This window comes from Oryctolagus cuniculus, chromosome X (assembly GCF_051225735.1).
Source record: "Oryctolagus cuniculus isolate XC-2025 breed Fujian yellow rabbit chromosome X, ASM5122573v1, whole genome shotgun sequence".
NCBI lineage: Eukaryota > Metazoa > Chordata > Mammalia > Lagomorpha > Leporidae > Oryctolagus > Oryctolagus cuniculus.
The window spans coordinates 22,366,389-22,385,773 of NC_142888.1; the positions used below are offsets into that span (position 1 = coordinate 22,366,389).

Consider the following 19,385-nt stretch of genomic DNA (forward strand, 5'->3'; position numbering starts at 1 on the left):
AGAACATCCTGTTTATTGGCTTGCAGGAAGCTCATTCAAACTGATTTGCACACTTAGTGAATCAATCTGTAATAACTTAAAAACCAACTCCATCAAAATGGATTTTATTTTTAATATGAGACAATTAGAGAAAGTTTACGGTATTCAGAAATGAACATGTAAAACACAAAGTTAATTTGCCATCAGCAATCCCTTGTTCCCCTTCCCATGGAGGGGTTAATTAGAAAGTGAAATCTTATTTCAGTTCATTTTTCTGGGAAATTCTGTCTTCTTATAAAATTATAAAAAAGACAACTTCTTAGTTAAAATACTGGTAAACTGGAACTCCTTGAGAGGCCTTCTAATTTTCCTTTAAGTAATCCATGAAGACACAGAGAAATTCAAAAATTCAACAGCAATGGGGAGAAAAGATAACAGCCAGCCATTTACATGAAGCGTATGAGGAATTACTACTAATTACTGAGCTGATGTGGCCAGATTGAATGCCACATTTAATAGTTGCCACAGCCACCAGTGCAATTAAAACATAATTTAGGTATAAAGAGGAAAAGTCTTCTTTCACGATTTGCTTTTTCCTCAGAAATTTATTATCTACATGTACCAGAAAACCAGGAACTTTTTTTTTAATTGTACACCTCCTGGCACCTCGTAGGTGTTCAAAAATGTCTTCTGAATGAATGAATGAATTTACGTGAAGTGCTTTCCAAGGTAACCTTTTGCTTACTGCTCCTGCACTCTATTAACACTTCTGTTTGCAATCCTTCTGAAAAAAAAAAAAAGGGAAAAAAACCACCTCTAGGCTTAAAATAATGGCAGGGGACAATGTGGAGGACCGTCATTCTGCTAAGGATTGTATAGAATCTAACATGCAGATCTAGTGCTGGTGGTGGCAGAGATCCCAAGAGTCTGAGTTGTGGCACACATTGTTGGGCTCAGAGTTTGTTAATTACTGAGAAGAAAAAGAGATTTCCTAAGATGCATATTTTCCCCTCGATTAGTCAAAAGCCATCAGTAAATACAAGAAAATGACCTACCTACAATTAATATGTGACTGCTTGATGCAGGAATTGGGCCAAGGGCTGTGCATTGAGCTGCCTCCACATTTAGACCTAAGAAATCAGTGCACTGGGACAGGGGAATGAGATCCTTTAGAAGAGATCACTCAGGAAAGATAAATCTCTCCTATTTCTAGAAGCAAACACGAAAAGCAAAGACAGAAATAAATGTCTTACAATGCCAAAAGACAGCAGAGTGACACTGAAATTCACATGTAAGATGGGCTACAACAGAAATAGAAACAACAGACTAGAATGACAAGAAAAATTCTGAAAAGCAATGAGATAAGGGTTATTTTCAAAGGAACAAAACTTATACTAAATGCGCAGTTGCTAACAGTAACAAGAGAAGCCATAAGATAATAGAATTGTAGTGCTCATAGAAATTAACTGTCAGCCTAGAAATTTTTATTGAAGTAAACCATCACTCAAGACTAAGGATTAAATAAAACTATTCCTATCTTAAAATTTTAGAAATTTGTCTGCAATTTAGACAATTTAAATCTTACACATATTTGCTAAAAGAACATGTGTAAGATATACTTATGGCTAAGGAAATTTAATTCAGAAGAAATAATTGAGATCAGAAGATCAGTGGTTAATAAAAATAATCAGAAAGTGTGGCTATGGGGCCAGCACTGTGACAGGGTAAATTAATCCTCTGCCTGCGGCATGGGCACCCCATATGGGTGCCAGTTCTAGTCCTGGCTATCCTCTTCCAATCCAGCTCTCTACTATGGCCTGGAAAAGCAGTAGAAGATGGCCCAAGCACTTAGGCCCCTGTACCTGTATGGGAGACCCCAAAGAAGATCCTGACTCCTGGCTTCTGATTGGCCCAGATCCAGGCTTTGTGGCCATTTTGGAAGTGAACCAGCCGATGGAAGATCTTTCTGTCTCTCCTTTTCACTATCTGCAACTCAACCTCTCAAATAAATAAAATCTTAAAATAAAGAAAGTATGAGTAAATCCCATGAACTTTAGCTATAGAATATAGAATGTATAATTTCCAAACAAGTAGAAGCATAAAAGGAAATAAAAAAATTTGATAAATCCACTAGAGTACAAGAACAGAGAAGAACTACAGAAAGGATACAGAAAAGAGAAGCAAAAAATGAGATGTTACAATAAACACATATAATAAATAAAAATAACTATACAGACTACGCTATAATCAGTTGGTATTTTCACAATGTAAAGAAAATACAGTTGTATTCTATTTATAAAATTACCTGGTAAAACATCCAAAACCTATACCAGGTATTTACTAATCAGAAAATAGCTGGAATGAATATATTAGAATATGTAGACTTACAGCATATACATATGTATAAAACTTAATAAAACAGGGAAAATCCAACTTAGGAAAAAAATCTGAACTTAATTACATCTAACTACATGTTCTTAAGAATGTATGAAGTAAAATTAACAAACACAAAAGGAGAAATAAACACATTCTCAAGCATGGTCAGAAATCTTTATATACCTGTCTATGATTGATAGATCAAACTAAAAGAAAATAGTAGGGCAGTATTGTACTTGAACAACAAAATTAGTAATACAAGGCTTTTCTGTATTAAGTCTAACTTGGTTATGCTGTAAATAATCTGTAATCCTTGCCGTTTACTTACGGTAGATAGGACTTTGAAGTTTTCTACAGCCTTTTTTCCTATGCTTTAAGGCACTTGGGAGATGTGCAGTTACTACTTTTCAGCAAAATTGCACGTGGAATAGCATACATTCAGAAATGTCTTCTCTGCATGCAGACATTAATAAACTCCATGGGGAGGCAAGTCCAGAGCTCTCAGCCATTTGGTTTCCATCAGGTGCAAAAGATAGCATGCCATTTTCTTAGCATACTATTTTTCCCTTCTCAATTCCTACCTGCATCTCTCTTTTATTTTTATCCTTCCTTTTCCCCTTTCTCTTTTCATCATGCTCTTTCTTTTCATACTTAAATACTATTTTAGATTTTCCTGGCGATAGAAAATTAAAAATAGTGTACCCTCTTTTAAGGTAATAAAATCTATTTTAACAATACTTCAAAAATTGAATCTGTCAATAATTAAGAAGTCTTTATCATCTTCACATATTATTTTATTGAATATTATAATAAATCTGTTTAAGCAACTAACCCTTTTTGGAAAATGATTTACAAAATAAATCAAGCTTATTCTAAAATTTATAACATTGAATCCTTTTATTTTTATGGAGTCTGTGGCTACATTTCATGTTTTTCTTATTGAATGAGGAAACTCAATAATAAGCAATTGTTAACTGACAGTGAATCCATCACTTTACTAGAGTATTTGTGAGGCAAATGCTCATGTGTCTATTATAAAGTAACTAAAAATAGAGAAAATTCCAACTGTGACTTTGTATTTTGACTTATATGAGAAATATTAGGAAGAGACCTCCATTAAAACTTTGTAGTAGAAAAATGAAAGTATAATTAACAAATCAAAACTTTTCTGAAAACATAATAATTTGTGTATTTATTCATATATTTTATAACTTTATTTTATAAATTAATGCATTTAATGAGAATTATACATTCTTCAAAATTTTATGAATTAAGAACTTATGATTATTGTTTGCTAATAATATACCTAAAAATCAATTAATTTACTCTGCTGCTTAACCTCTGCCATATTTTCAATGTATTTTGATATAATTATGGCATATGAAGTCAATAAAAAAACCCACTACCTTAAATTAGACTCTATAAAACCGAAAATTCTTTTCAAGTACTTCGGATTTTTCTATAGGGAGATTGTATGAGTGAATAGGACCTTCTAGCTTCTAGTCCTATCTCAACCAGATCAACTCCAGCTTCATTTTTTTTTTATTTTGAGATTCTTTGCCTCTCTTCCTCTGCCTCTCTATAACTCTTTCAAATAAAATAAATCTTAAAAAAAAAGAAAACAAAATGCCCCAAGTGAACTACATTTGAGCAATATAAAGCAGTCTACACAACACAACTGAGAAAATTTCAAGTTGGTTTTCTACTGTAGAACAAAATATACTGTTTTGAGTGAAAAAAAAGAGAATGGAAAGGTCATGTTCAAATTATCTTATCTTTATCTTTCAAATTGTCTTTAACGTTGATGCCTAGGTCAAAAGTATAAACAGAAGCCCACAGAGTACATGTCTAAATTTTAATAGTTATCAATAAAATTTTAAAATAGAATACATTCTATTATTCCACCTTGACAAGTGTAACTTTCTACCAACCTGGAAAACCAAATTCCAACTTAGAATTCTTTGACTCCTCAGAATTTTGCACTAGAAAAGGAGAGCCCAGCACAGCTGGATTCTGGTCAGGTGCCCGCTCAATTCTCTTCCTTCCTTTAACAGATATTGTAAGGCACATGGACACCTCAGCCACCACACTTATTCTTGATCCAAGTCTTCCCCCTTACATTCACTTCTTACACCATAGTTCTCAGAGTCTTCCAACAGTAGGATGGACTTAGGGAAGACTCTGGTGCAAGTGCTGTAAACAGGATCAAGGTACTCTGGGATTGTCAATTATGGTTATTTCATGAATTTGGATCATTGATGAGATTGGCCTCCACGTAAGCCTGTACTATTGTCCCATTTTCTCTTAGCACATGAAGAGACCATGCCAAAGGAGGAGGTTCAGAGTAAGGCCCTAGGAACTATGAGGCCTGGGACAGAGAACTCTCTCTCCTAAGTCCAAGAATATGTATTAAATTGAGTGTTTCCAACAACAGACCATGAGAGCAGGTCTTGAAAGCAAATAGTTTCAGAGATGATCTCAGGAAGCATTGGCACAGAAGTCACCTCAGAGTTATTTCAACTGTAGGGGAAGAAGGTTGGATGATTTTGTACCAATTGTGACTCATTCTTCAGGACAGCTCCAGTAGACTTTAACTGTCACTTCTGGCCTGATCCATGGGAGGGACTGGGTGCCATTCTGTGGTCCTAGAGAGCCTTTGAGGAGAAACTCTGTTTAAGGTAAACTCATGGCCTGCGGGAAATATTTCAAGGGGCTATGGCAGGAAATACATCTGCTACATTGTAGAATTACAAAGCACTTTGAAAACACATGTCCCAAAAAGACAATGATGGTATGGCTAATAAAGTTTCCAAGTTTCTAACAAACATCTGTGGATAAATACCTTAACCTAGACATGGCCTCTTATTTATAATAAATGATATCCCTACTTATGTTTCTTAGATCAATTATTTCATATGTTTAACCAAAGTAAATAAATTCTGTTTTAGCAATATTCAAAACTGAAGCCATATTTTCCAAAAACTCCTCTGTTTCCATGGATTTTTTTTTTAATTTAATGGAGAGGGCGTGACATTGTGTGTACACTTTAGGGTCATTGTTCGTGAACATCCAAGAAATGGAATACATATACTTGAGAATGTCCCTTGATTTAACTTTCAGACTCAGTAATAATTAGAAAATGAACATTTTTAGGGAGAAGAAAATGATACAAAACAGTTTTTGACAGAAACTTTATACTTGTGCATTTCAATTATTGTTTATGAAATGACTAGTGATTCTTTATCTTGATGAAAGTAATCATTTTGAGATTAAATTTCTTATTCAAAAAGTTTAATTTTATTTAAATTACCTATTATAAATATTTGTATTTTGGTCTGTTCATCTAAGAGAAAAATGGGGCTACATAATATCTGTTAATGAAGCAAAACATTTGATCACATCATGCTCTCTTCTAATTTGCTCCAGTGAGCTTCCCAGGGCTCAAATACCTCTCTCAGGATAAAAGTGATCAAGAAACAACAGCTGGTAAAATATGCCTGAAGTCCTATTTGCTGAGTTAAAAGTTATTCCATATTAAGATGTTTACATGAATAGCATGGAATAAGAATAACATTCTGATAGCCCTTAAGATTAAATGCTTCCTCCTTGGACCAGCTGAGAGGGACTTATTAAATGTTATAAAGATTTCAAATGTGATCTGTTTTCAGCATATTTTAATATATATAACTACATTATACTTGATCTGTAGTGTATGGCATATAACAAAGTATAATATGTCATATATTCTACATAATATGTAATTAATATAATATATACGATTGAGAAGTTTCTGTACTGCAAAAGAAACAGGAGAGTGAAGAGACAACCGACAGAATGGGAAAAAATATTTGCAAACTATGCAACAGATAAAGGGTTAATAACCAGAATCTACAAAGAGATCAAGAAACTCCACAAAAATAAAACCAACAACCCACTTAAGAGATGGGCCAAGGACCTCAATAGACATTTTTCAAAAGAGGAAATCCAAATGGCCAACAGGCACATGAAAAAATGTTCAAGGTCATTAGCAATCAGGGAAATGCAAATCAAAACCACAATGAGGTTTCACCTCACCCCAGTTAGAATGGCTCACATGCAGAAATCTACCAACAACAGATGCTGGCGAGGATGTGGGGGAAAGGGACACTAACCCACTGTTGGTGGGAATGCAAACTGGTCAAGCCACTATGGACGTCAGTCTGGAGATTCCTCAGAAACCTGAAGATAACCCTACCGTTCGACCCAGCCATCCCACTCCTTGGAATTTACCCAAAGGAATTTAAATTGGCAAACAAAAAAGCGGTCTGCAGCCTAATGTTTATTGCAGCTCAATTCACAATAGCTAAGACCTGGAACCAACCTAAATGCCCATCAACGGTAGACTGGATAAAGAAATTATGGGATATGTACTCTTTAGAATACTATACTGCAGTAAGAAACAACGAAATCCAGTCATTTGCAACAAAATGGAGGAATCTGGAACACATCATGCTGAGTGAAATAAGCCAGTCCCAAAGGGACAAATACCATATGTTCTCCCTGATCGGTGACAACTGACTGAACACCAAGAGGGAAACCTGTTGGAGTGAGGTGGACACTATGGGAAACGGTGGCTTGATGAGCATAGCCCTGACTGTTAATGAACAACTTAATACATTATCCCTCTTAGTAGTTTTTTTTGTCTGTTCTACTTAATATGACTGGTTTAGTTCTGTAATTATCACACAGTTATTCTTAAGTGTTGAAAATTAACTGAAATGTGATCCCTGTTGAACATGGGAGTGGGAATGGGAGAGGGAAGAGATGTATAATTTGGGACATGCTCAGGCTGACTGGCCCCAAGTGGTGGAGTTGGAAGCATACCAGGGGATTCCAATTCAATCCCATCGAGGTGGCATGTACCAATGCCATCTCACTGTTCCAGGTGATCAATCTCAGTTCACAGTTGGTCATGGTGGAGGGACTGGGAGTCAAAGGGAGCACATAGACAAGTCTAGTACCTGCTAACGCTAACCGATGGAGTAAATAAAGGGGAGAGTGATCCAACATGGGAAGTGAGATACTCAGCAGACTCATAGAATGGCAGATGTCCTAAATAGCACTCTGGCCTCAGAATCAGCCCTAAAGGCATTCGGATCTGGCTGAAAACCCCATGAGAGTATTTCAGGCATGGAAAGCCAAGACACTCTGGCAAAAGATCTCTGCGAATGAGATCCCAGTGGAAAGAACAGGTCATCAAAGAAGGAGGTACCTTTCTCTGAAGGGAGGAGAGAACCTCCACTTTGACTATGACCTTGTCTAAACAAGATAAGAGTCGGAGAACTCAGAGGGCTTCCATAGCCTTGGAAACTCATGACTGGAGCATAGGGAGATTACTGATGCCATAGACAGGAGTGTCAATTTTTTAAAGTCAACAACAGGAGTCACTGTGCACTTACTCCTCATGTAGGATCTCTATCCTTAATGTGCTGTGCATTGAGATTTAATGCTATAACGAGTACTCAAACAATATATTTCACTTTGTGCTTCTATGGGGGTGCAAACTGTTGAAATCCTTACTTAATGCATACTAAACTGATCCTCTGTAAAAAAAAAAAAAAAAAGAAATTATCAATTCCCAACTTGACTCTCACTGTGATTAAACATGACAATAGGTCTGCTCTGATTTCATCATCATTTAAAAAAAATCATCTATTATTTTTCACTTTATGTTTCTGTGTGGGAGCAAACTGTTGAAATCCATACTTAAGTATACTAAGCTGATCTTCTGTATATTAAGATAATCGAAAATGAATCTTGATGTGAATGGAAGGGGAGAGGGAGTGGGAAAGGGGAGGGTTGTGGGTGGGAAGGACGATATGGGGGGGAAGCCATTGTAACACATGAGTCGTACTTTGGAAATTTATATTCATTAAATAAAAGTTTAAAAAAATAAATAAAAAATTAAAAAAAAGATTTATTTTATTTCTTTGAAAGACAGAGTTACAGAGAGAGGTAGAGACAGAGAGACAAGTTTTCATCTGCTGGTTCACTTCCCAGATGGCTGCAATGGCCGGAGCTGTGCTGATCCAAAGCAAGGAGCCAGGAGCTTCTCCCGGGTCTCCCACGCAGGTGCAGGGTCTTGGGCCATCTTCTACTGCTTTCCCAGGCCATAGCAAGAGAGCTAGTTTGGAAGAGGAGCAGCTGGGACTCGAAGTGGTGCCCATATGGGATTCTGGCTTTTCAGGCCAGGGCTTTAACCCGCTCTGCCACAGTGCCGACCCCCAAAATATACAATTTATAATGTATAATATAACACATGTAACTTGTAAAAGACATGTATAAATCCTCAATTTGTTTTAAAAGTGATTTAGAGGGGTTAATTTACTTGCCTGGCATTATGGGCATATGGACTTATGTTCATTTGAAAGGAAATTTGCTATCTTTAACATGTATGCAATTAAATATGAATTAATTAAAATTATAGTCAATTAATGTCATAATGATTACCTGGTAAATTGATTGGTATGTTTCATTGCTTTCCCTGGTTTCAGAGAACTTCCTTGTACAGAATTAGGCTTCCAAAGGTTTTTTTTAAAAAAATCATTTGTGGTTCACTGGTTACTTAAGTACTTTGGTATTAACAGTGAAATTTTCATTAGGCTTTTACACCATAGAGAATTGTGAGGGTTTTTTTTTTATGGAGAATAATAAAATAGTGACTTTTAGACAAAATGTGGTGTTGCTTGAAAGAAAATGACCAGAGTAGATTGCCTACCCACTATTAGAAATGATATTAGCCTTCTTTGTCTCTTTTAACAGTTTTTGTCTTAGTGTCTCATTGCCTGATATTAAGATAGCTACTCCTGGAGCCAGTGCTGTGGCGTAACAGGTAAAGCCACAACCTGCAGTGCTGGCATCCCATAGGTGTACCAGTTCATGCCCTGCTCCTCCACCTCCAATCCAGCTCTCTGCTGTGACCTGGGAAGCCCAAGTTCTTGGGCCCCTGCACCCATGTGGGAGACCCAGAGGAAGTTCCTGGCTCCTGGCTTTGTATCTACGCAGCTCTGGCCATTGCAGCCAATTGGGGAGTGAACCAGCAGATGAAAGACCTCTCTCTCTGCATCTCCTTCCCTCTTTGTGTAACTCTGACTTTCAAATAAATACATCCTTTAAAAAAAAATAAAAATAAGATAGCAACTCCTGCTCATTTTTTAATCTCCATTTGCATGAATATCTATTTCTACTTTTTACTTGAACATTATGATTAATGGTACATAAAGCCTGTGGTTATAAAGTGAATTAAAAGTATGTTATTGCAAAAATTAAAGGAAAAAAAAGGAAAGGGGTGGGGTTGAAGGAGGGAGATTAGTATGGTTATCTTCTTAGAGTTGTATCTATGAAATACATAAAATCTCTTCTCTTTATATTAATAAAAATAAATTTTAAAAAGAAATGATATTAACTATTAACTTTAGGTAAGTGGTAGAACAAGGTGTTATGAAAGGGGTGAGTTAGATCTCTCTCTCTCTTTCTTTGTCCCTTGCCCATTAACTATGAAAAAATTATTTCTATCCACTGGCCAAGTTGATGGCTGTGTGACCGAATACCTCTAAGTTATAGAAATGTGGCAGATGATAATACTTATCAAATATCTCTTATATCCACTTTATTTTTCAGGCCCATTTTAGTTAGAGCCATGTGGTTGCATATGGCCAATTAAATGTAGTAAATGTTAATTTTAGGCAGAATATTCAAAATCTCTCGAGCAACTTTCCAGATATTCCTTTTCCCCTGATCTGTCAAACAAGGAGAAGGGGTGTTTCTGAAGGAACATCTGCAAGTCAGAGGTATTGAAACAGAGTGAAAAGACTTGACATCTCTGCTTTCATGTTGTATTTGTCTCCTTTGCTTCCTTAACCTTTGTGTCAGACCACTTATACTCCATGCATGTAGACATGTTAGTCATTAGAGCTATTCTGTTTGCAGCATCAGGTTTCTGCAAATAGACTCTTACTGAAAGGGAGATAAGGAGGCGTGCACAGAAACAATGATTGCTCTGTTCGGATTTAAAAGGGCAGTGGACCAGACCCCTCTCTCCAAAGTTAACTAACCAATAACACAGTTTCGGGGGGCTTCTTGGACCTCTGCTAGCATTCAGATGTCTTGTCCTTATCCTCCCCCCCTTTTCTGCCACTTGTATTTTAAAAACTCCTCTTACAAGGCACAGGGAAGATAATTTTTGTAGGATCCCAGTCCCCCACGTTTATGGTTTACCATTACTCTGAATACACTCAATTTCCTTGCTTCAACAGCTTGCTCAAGCAGAAGAGCTTAGGCTCAGGAACAGTACCTTCAGAACACGGAGCCCTGAGTGACTTTATGGAGCACACTTTCCTCTGACCTATGAACAATATATGCTGCCATTGATAAATAAAGTGGCATGATAATCTCTAGAGACCTAGGGATGGCATATTTCCTCAACACTAGAGTTTGTTCTAGGTTATACAACACAATTTAATACAATAATATAAAGTATCTCTTATCAAAATTAATTTTTGTATTTATATCACTTTAAATGATTGAACTATGTTTTAATAGTTTCAGATGGATCTGTTCCAGTTCCTTTACAATTTGTTCCTCGCAGTCCCGGTCGATACCCTTGTAAAATTCTGCTGGTATCAAGATATGATGTCCGTGTCTATTGCATTGAAGGTATAGTGAATGGAGAAACTCCAGAGGCCACATTTAAGTTTGTAACACCAGCATTTCAAGCCCTTACCCAGAATATTCCAATAGTACGTATAACTTTTTTTAGTACTGGTCTTCGTTCTCATATAGGGAAATTTTTAATCTACTATTTTTCCTTCTGACAGCTTGATACTTTTAATCTGTGAACTGAACTGACAATAGATTAACAGGGGCCAAAAACACCCAACACATGTATTAACAAGCAGAAACATGAGAGCCATAGATAAAGCATAAGGCTCAAAGAAGGGGCAACATAATTGAAGCTTGTATAGAAACTAAACAGTGGGATGGGATTGAGCTTCTCGGAGGAAGGGAGCTGGCAGTAGGCTCTAGAAGGCTGAGAAGTGGAGCTACACGGGGAACAAGTGAGGTGTCAGACTTGCCAGTCTTTTCTTCCTGTGAAAATATCTTCCCGAGGCAGAAAGGGAAATAGAGAAAAGAGCAATTGTCTACATCTGTTATGTACTAACGTAAATTTTCTTTGTAGATGAAAGCTCCTTTTATAAAAGGGCAGCCTTTCGGAGTTAGTCCTATCTGTAGGTTCTCAGAGTAGCCATTCTTAAATATACGAATGAAATATATTTTAAGGTGACATATTTTGGCATCCCACACACTAATATTGTCTCAGTTATTCTCTTGGACTGTATAGATTTCTAACTGCATAATCTGCTACCAGTTATTTCTCTTCATCTATGTCAGAGCTTCTTCCTGAATATAAATTTTATCATGTTTATCACCTGACCAATCACTTCTGCTGTATCTTTTGTTTAAAAAAATTAACTCTAATATCATTGTTCCAAATTGTGCTGTGATATTAACATTTGATTAAGATGAGAATATAGGCATTTAGAACAATGATTGACTATAGTTTGACTGTTAGTCAAAGTAACAATAAAGTTTACAAGAATGTATGTGACTGTAAGGAACTTTAATTTAACGAATGACAAGTTATTTTTGTTTATCCATTTAGTCATTAAAAACCCAAAGTCATTTTGAAGCACAAATATCTATTCTGATAATATATATAATTGTCGCTCCCCCTCTTCGTGGAGGAACGACACAGGACCCTGCGCTGTTCTTTCGTCTGCTTGGCCCTTCCCGGGTTTGCTGCTGGTTCTTCCCGGGTTGGCTGCTATCCCTTCCACCTCCGTGGAAGGGCAGTTCCCCCTGGCCACATTCCCCACTTCCGCAGGGGAGCGGCACACCGCCGGCCGGCTCTCTCGGGGGCTGCACAGGTGTTCCCCTTAGATGTTCCTCGTGCATGCCGTCTCTCTCCTCCTTTATAGTCCTCCTCCGCCAATCCTAACTCGGCTGCCCACACGCCGAGCACGCTGCTCTCCTCCAATCAGGAGCAAGTCCTACAGTTTATTAGCTGAACTGGAGGCAGCTGTGTGGAAGCTGTTTTCTTCTCTCCCAGCGCCATATTGTGGGAGAGCAGATGCATAGAATAAGTCTTAATTCCAGTAACTTAGTCTAGTCCGAGTTGCTCCCCACATATAATCTGTGTTATCTGAGTAATCCACCACTACAACATCTTTTTGTTTTCCTTAATTAAGAATAAATCTTGTGCTCCAAGACCATTTTGTCATTTTAACAGTAATTAGAATGTAAAAAAAAATGATATTTCTCTAGAAATTAAACAATCCTTGGATAGAGCTGTAACCACCGATTTGGACCCAGGAACTTGTTCTATCAACGAAGAATGTGGCCAATGCACGAGCAGATGAGAAGGCAATGTTAGCATGGTTTATTAGGAAATTCCTACACGTGATGAAGCAGGCAGGCGTCTCAGTAAAGGACTGAGAATACAGTTTGCATTCATGGACATGAGTATGGGTCCCCCATTTCTTCTGCCCTCTTCCCTCTTCTGGGAAAGTCTCAGTGGGGGGTTTGGGGATGTGGAATTCCCCTAAACATACTCCTCTAGATAATACATCAGGGTTCTTATCTATTGGAGAAGCAAATGACTCCTTCAGTCCAGTAGGGTCAGCTGTGTACCACTCCCTCAAGTCAGTGGCTTCCTTTTAATAAAGGCCAGGCAAGGACACCTTGAACCAGGGGAGACAGACAAGAGGCTGGGCCCTGCTTTCAGGACTTGTTTCCTCATTCCATTGTACATAAATATATTTTCCTTAAAACTTCTCATTTTCTTCAACCTCTCTTACGCACACAGGCTAATATCTACCTATCTGTCTTAAGAGAATGATTGGGCAATGCTCTTGTATAGAGAGAGAACATGTAGTCATCCCTGTACCTTATTTTCATGTTTTTCATAGTCTTAACAAATATGATGGTGATTCTTAAGAAATATAAGAACACATTACATACTTTGATTACTCAAAGTACCAAGAATTAATATGTAATTCAACTTCATTAGCATCATCCATCTACTATTTTTGTACCTTTTTTCTTGTTTTAGATTAATAAAACATGTAAAGAATGGAAATGTCAAATTACTATAGAAGGAGACTGGTTTGATGGACCTTCTGTTCTACATATTGGACCAGGAGAAACTGCACATTATCCCCTCACATTTAAGCCTATTTTGGAATGTGAAATTCAAGTATGAACTCATTGATTTTTCCCCTACATTAATATTTAAATAGATTATTATATTCCAAAGAGAAACAAAGAGCTTTTCCCTAGAAATTTACCTGTTCAGTACAAGCATTTGTATGTAGACTAGAAAAGCCAAGGGCTTACATCTCCTTACAAGTTTATTTCCTTAAGCAGAATCAAGATTAATAGATTAGCAGAGGTTGTTTGGCATCAAACTATGACTTTTATAGAGCTGAAATTTGGCTGTTTTTTCATAGGGTAAATTTATCATACAAAATGAAATAGATGGTATGGAGAGCTTCTTTGCCCTGATAGGAATTGGTAAAAAACCTTTGGCCTTGGAACACTTCGTTGTGAAATGTCAAGTGGGGAATGTGTTAAATAAATCCATAATAGTACCTAATCAGACAAGGACTATCCTAACATTTAAGGTAAGATTATTTTAGTACTAAAGTCTTCTTAATAAATACTGAACTATCTGAACTATAATAAAAAAATTTGAAAACATTTCATTTTAATTAGTCAGGTGAAACCATGTCACATAAGGAGATCTTACAATTTTATCTTATATTAGTTCACTTGTTACTAAATTTCATTTTAATTATGAGATTGAATTAACACCAAATACATGTTATATTTAAGTAATTAGTATATAAACTATAAAATACCTTAAAATCTACTTGTTTGAGTCATATGTAATTTTTGTTTTAAGAAATATACACAATAAAAAATTTTATTTAGAAATAGCTTTTAAAGTTTTAATATGAAATGTATAGCACAACAAAATCGTGAATGTGTATACTATCATTTAAAGTGAATAATTGTAGAAATGTAAAGAAATGCGTAATTGTTCACATCCTTATTTTTATGAAGTTTTGAACTTTGCCCTCCTCACTTGATCTGTAAGGCCAATCTGTAAAGTTTTCCACTTTCCACTCCCTTCTTTATCTATAAATTGTATGTGTCCAATAGGACCCTCAAAAGAAAGCTTCAAACATGTACCCATCATAGCTGTCTGAATTCAGTTTTAGGGGGAAATACAGATGTTTTGAAAAGTGCTGGGTTTGCCCTAAGCTTTTTTTAATAATTTTGAAAAATGTATGGTTCAGTTCTCTTTTTCTTTCCTTATTAGATTGCAAATGGAGTGTGTATTATAAATGCAAATTTCATCTTGGCATTCTGTTCACTGCCATCTCTTACCTTCAAGACCCAGTCCATACTCCTTGAATTAGCTCCCACTGTTCTTAGTAGTCCATGCTTATCTGTTCAGCCTCATCTCTTGCCAAGAATGGCTCCTGCAATACTCAGGCCTTTGTATATTGTTTCCTCTTTTTTGTTGTTGCCTGGAAATCTTTGTTCATGTCCCAATCTTCCACTTTTCTGTTTTCATCTCTCATTCATTCTTTTTGAAAAAAACTTAGAGTCCACTTTCCGAAGAATACTTCCCTAACTGCATAAACTTGGATTAGAGAACTGTTTTTTTGGCTCTCACAAAATTTTTTAAATTGTTCCACTGTTATACCTACTACATTGTAATGTGATTTACCAGATTACAAATTATGAGAACAGGGTCAGACTTTATACCTAGCCTAAATCATAGTATCTGGCCCATAATAGTTTTTGAAGAAATATGTCCTGTTCACTGCATACTGAGTTGCCATTCTCATTTCTAAACCTTCCAGTTTAGGGCCCCCACAAGGCCCTCCTCCATTACAGCACCTTCTGGCAGCAAGGTCTCCCATGAATGGACAAATTCCAAGGATGCCCGTCCCTTCCCCCACCTTTTATATAGCCTAGCCCTGAGACAAAAGGCACCCAGGGTCTGGGGCTGCTTGCCAGCTCCTGCCAGCTCAGGGGAGTGCTAGACAGCTAGAGCCACGCTCCATACCACACCACTCACATTTGCTACACCTCTATTCTTGCCTTCCTGCCTCTACCTGAAGCCATGGCCAGGTGCCCACCAGACCCCAGGACCCTTGTTGCAGTTCCCCGGAGGCTGAGGGTCGTTGCTGGGGAAGCAGAACAACAGGGGTACAGGGGTGTGTAGGAAGGGCACACCCTTTATCCAGGACAGCCCATGATATTCACCCCACAGCTCAGTGGATGCTGCTTGCCTGATTGTGCCGGTTCCAGGCCCCACGTGGTTTCTGCCCTGTAGGATACAGGCCCCTATTTTTCTTGGATGGTTCTCTACCCATTGATCTGCACTGTCACTATTGACTGAGAAGAATGTACCAGGTGCCAGGGAGAGTGCTAAGTGCTCCCCAGCTGATCCTTTATTTAATCCTCAAAGCAGCCCAGTCTGAGAAATGTATGGACCCATTTTCCAGATGAAAAGAGGTAACCCCAGGCCTCCTGAGGGTCAGCTGGTCAGCAGGAGCTGCAGGATGTGAATCCAGGTCTCCCCCATCCCCACCTTGAGAGCAATTCTGCAGAAAGATTGGGCAACACGTTCCTCAAACTCTCCCACCCAACTCCCTAATCTGTGCCAACCTCCCTAGTGGGACAAGGCTCCTGGTCGTCAGGCCTGGACCCACCTGGGGTCCCCTTGGCCCCACTGCAGCCTCCTGCAGAGGTCCACATTTTATTCCAAATAGTAGCTCCGCAGGGCAGGCCAGGAGAAGGGCTGGAGATTCCTTACTTCTGGGAGAAGCCCTGTGGAGACACAAGCCTGGCTTCGATCCACAGTCTCCTAAATTCTTGTTTCCCTCAGATAAGATGAGCCTGGTGGATTCTAACTGGGGCTCCCACCTCTTCCGATCCATCAACCGCCTCACCAAGCCTTCCCAACTTGATATTGTGGGCCAATACATCTAAAGGCATCCTGTGGGCCGGGGATGGAGGAGAGATCCACCTCCTGCATTAGAAAGGCCGAAAGAGACTGGAAGGTGGTTATGTCTCCAGATGGTCCATCTGGCTATCTGGCCCAAGGGGTGGCTCAGAAGTTTAAGGTACAACAGTCTCAGTCAGTGGGGTGCCTCAAAGAGCTCATAGAAAGTAGAATTAAAATATAAGTCTAATTTGGTGTTGAAAATGTTTTTAAATCTGGGGCCAGAGCTGTGGTGCAGTGGGTTAAAGCCCTGGCCTGAAGTGCCTGCATTTCATTTCATATGGGCGCCAATTCTGTTCCCGGCTGCTCCTCTTGGTGCTTGGGCCCCTGCACCCGCATGGGAGACCTAGCAGAAGCTTCGGATCAGTGCAGCTCTGGCCATTGCGGCCATCTGGGAAGTGAACCAGTGGATGGAAGACTTCCCTCTCTGTCTCTACCTCTCTCTGTAACTCTATCTTTAAAAAATATATATATAAAAGAAAGAAAGAAAATGTTGAGTTCTTACACAGTATGCATTGTCCATGAACTTTTAGATGGTCCCTTCTATAAACTTTTCAAAAAAATTTTTTTACCAAAATATATGTATTTTTTTTAACTTTTATTTAATGAATATAAATTTCCAAAGTACGGCTTATGGATTACAATGGCTTCCCCCCCATAACGTCCCTCCCACCGCAACCCTCCCCTTTCCCACTCCCTCTCCCCTTCCATTCACATGAGGATTCATTTTCGATTCTCTTTATATACAGAAGATCAGTTTAGCATACATTAAGTAAAGATTTAATTTCATTTTACAGGAACTTTTAAAGTACCCTCATACATGTATCCAGCAGATAGTACCACAAAGTGATTCCTTCCTTCACTTGACAAAAAATAAAACTACGTACATATCTAAATATTTCTTGACATATTATGTTCTTTGACTAAGCAATTCTGACTTGTAAATCTTATAGGAATATTTACACATGTGCAAATAGGTTTACTGCCACATCATTTGTGATAGTGAAAAACTGTAAGCAAACAAGCTACAAAGCATTGCTTGCATAAATTATAACACATCCCTACAATAGAATATTCTGCAGCTGCTCATAGGTATGAGGTAACTTTATATGTATTGATAAGGAAATTTTATATGGACAAATTATAGGATTAAAAGACCAAGTTGTGGAACAGTGCTGCAGTGTAGCAGGTAAAGCTGCTGTTTGCAACATTGCCATTTCATATGGGCCCCGGTGCGTGTCTCCACTGTTCCACTTCTGGTCCAGCTCCCTGCTAATGCACCTGGGAAAGCAGTGGAGGATGGCCCAAATGTTTGGACCCCTGCATCCACATGGGAGATCCAGATGAAGCTCCAGGCTCCTGGCTCTGGCCTGGCCCAGCACTGGCCATTGAGGCAATCTGGGGAATGAAGAAGCAGATGAAAGATCTCTGTCTCTCCCTCTCTCTCTGTAACTCTGACTTTCAAAATAGCTAAGTCTTGAAAAAAAATTTGCTTAATGAACAGATGAACATATAATGGGTGGAATTTAAAGTCAAGAAGGGAAGAAAGAAAAAGGAGAGAAAAAGGAAGGAAGAAGGAAAAGAGAGCAAGGAGAGAGAAAAACTCATGACTACCTGAATTTGCTATAAAATAAGCAGAAGTTAATTTTTCCACCACTCACCTTCCCCTTTCAGAATTTACTGGCAAGTTAGAAAACCTGCTAATTCAATGAAAACAGATTTTAAGAAGAATCTGTAATTTCATAACACTGGTTATTTCACATGGTTGTAATGACAGAGTGGTGTTTTTGTTTTCATTATATAGTTTACCCTTCAGAATGAATGTACTACTTAAAAGTTAGGATTTTAAAAACTAACAATCAGTATGTGAGCTACTTAGGGTGCCTGCATCCTATATCAGAGTCCTTGGGTTAGATTTTCAGCTCGGACTCCTGATTTAAGCTTCCTGCTAATGAGAATCCCAAGAGGCATCAGTTATGGATCAAATAATTGGCTTTTTACCACACATGTGAGAGACCTGAACTGAGTCCCCAGCTCCTGGATTTAGCTCCAGATTTTGTGGCCATTTATGAAGTAAACCAGCATGTTGACACTCGTGTTCCTTTGCCGTCTCTCTGCCTTTCAAATAAAAAAGTGAGAAAAAGAATCTTAAAAAATTAATAATTGCATCTTATGAATTATGTATGTATCTAATTAAATGTAAAAGATTCCCTTCATGACAAAATTATTCTCAGAGGCAATAATAAGTACAGCATGCATTCCCATCATTATAATACACAAATAATACTGAATGATCCTTTGGATATATTTTCAGAAAAGGGATTTCTGATTCGTATTGTGGTTTCTCTTTTAATTTTTTGAGAAACATCTATACTGTTTTCCATATTGGCTATACCAGTTTACATTTACAACAGAAGTGTATAGGGTTCTGTTTTCTCTACACCCTTACTAACTCTTGTTAGCTCTTGTCATTTTGATTATAGCCATCATAAAAAGTGTGCATGGATATCACACTGTGGGTTTTTTTATAAGATGTATTTATTTATCTGAAATGCAGAGTTACAGAGAGGCAGAGACAAAGAGAGAGAGGTCTTCTATCTACTGGTTCACTCCCCAAATGGCCACAATGGCTGCAGCTGCACCACTGAAGCCAGGAGCCAAGAGCTTCTTTCGGGTCTTCCAGGCAGGTGCAGGGGCCCAAGGACTTGGGCCATCTTCTACTGCTTTCCTAGGGCAAAGCAGAGAGCTGGATTGGAAATGGAGCAGCTTGGACTTGAACCGGTGCCCATATGAAATGCCAGCACTGTAGGTGGTGGCCTTACCTGCTATGCCACAGCACAGTCCCTCACACCGTAGTTTTGATTTGCATTTCCCTGTTGATCAGTAATGTTAAGTAGTTTTTCCTATATGT

The 19,385-nt window shown here is 38.1% G+C and overlaps 1 protein-coding gene across 1 annotated transcript in view; it reads left to right on the plus strand.

The window, feature by feature from the left end:
* CFAP47 (cilia and flagella associated protein 47) overlaps positions 1-19,385 on the plus strand; it is a 375,387-nt gene that overhangs the window by 216,468 nt on the left and 139,534 nt on the right. The window contains exons 48-50 of the mRNA XM_089324690.1: positions 10,936-11,132; positions 13,505-13,648; positions 13,902-14,075. Coding sequence (XP_089180816.1) covers positions 10,936-11,132; positions 13,505-13,648; positions 13,902-14,075 — 515 coding nt within the window. The remainder of the gene's footprint in view (positions 1-10,935; positions 11,133-13,504; positions 13,649-13,901; positions 14,076-19,385) is intronic.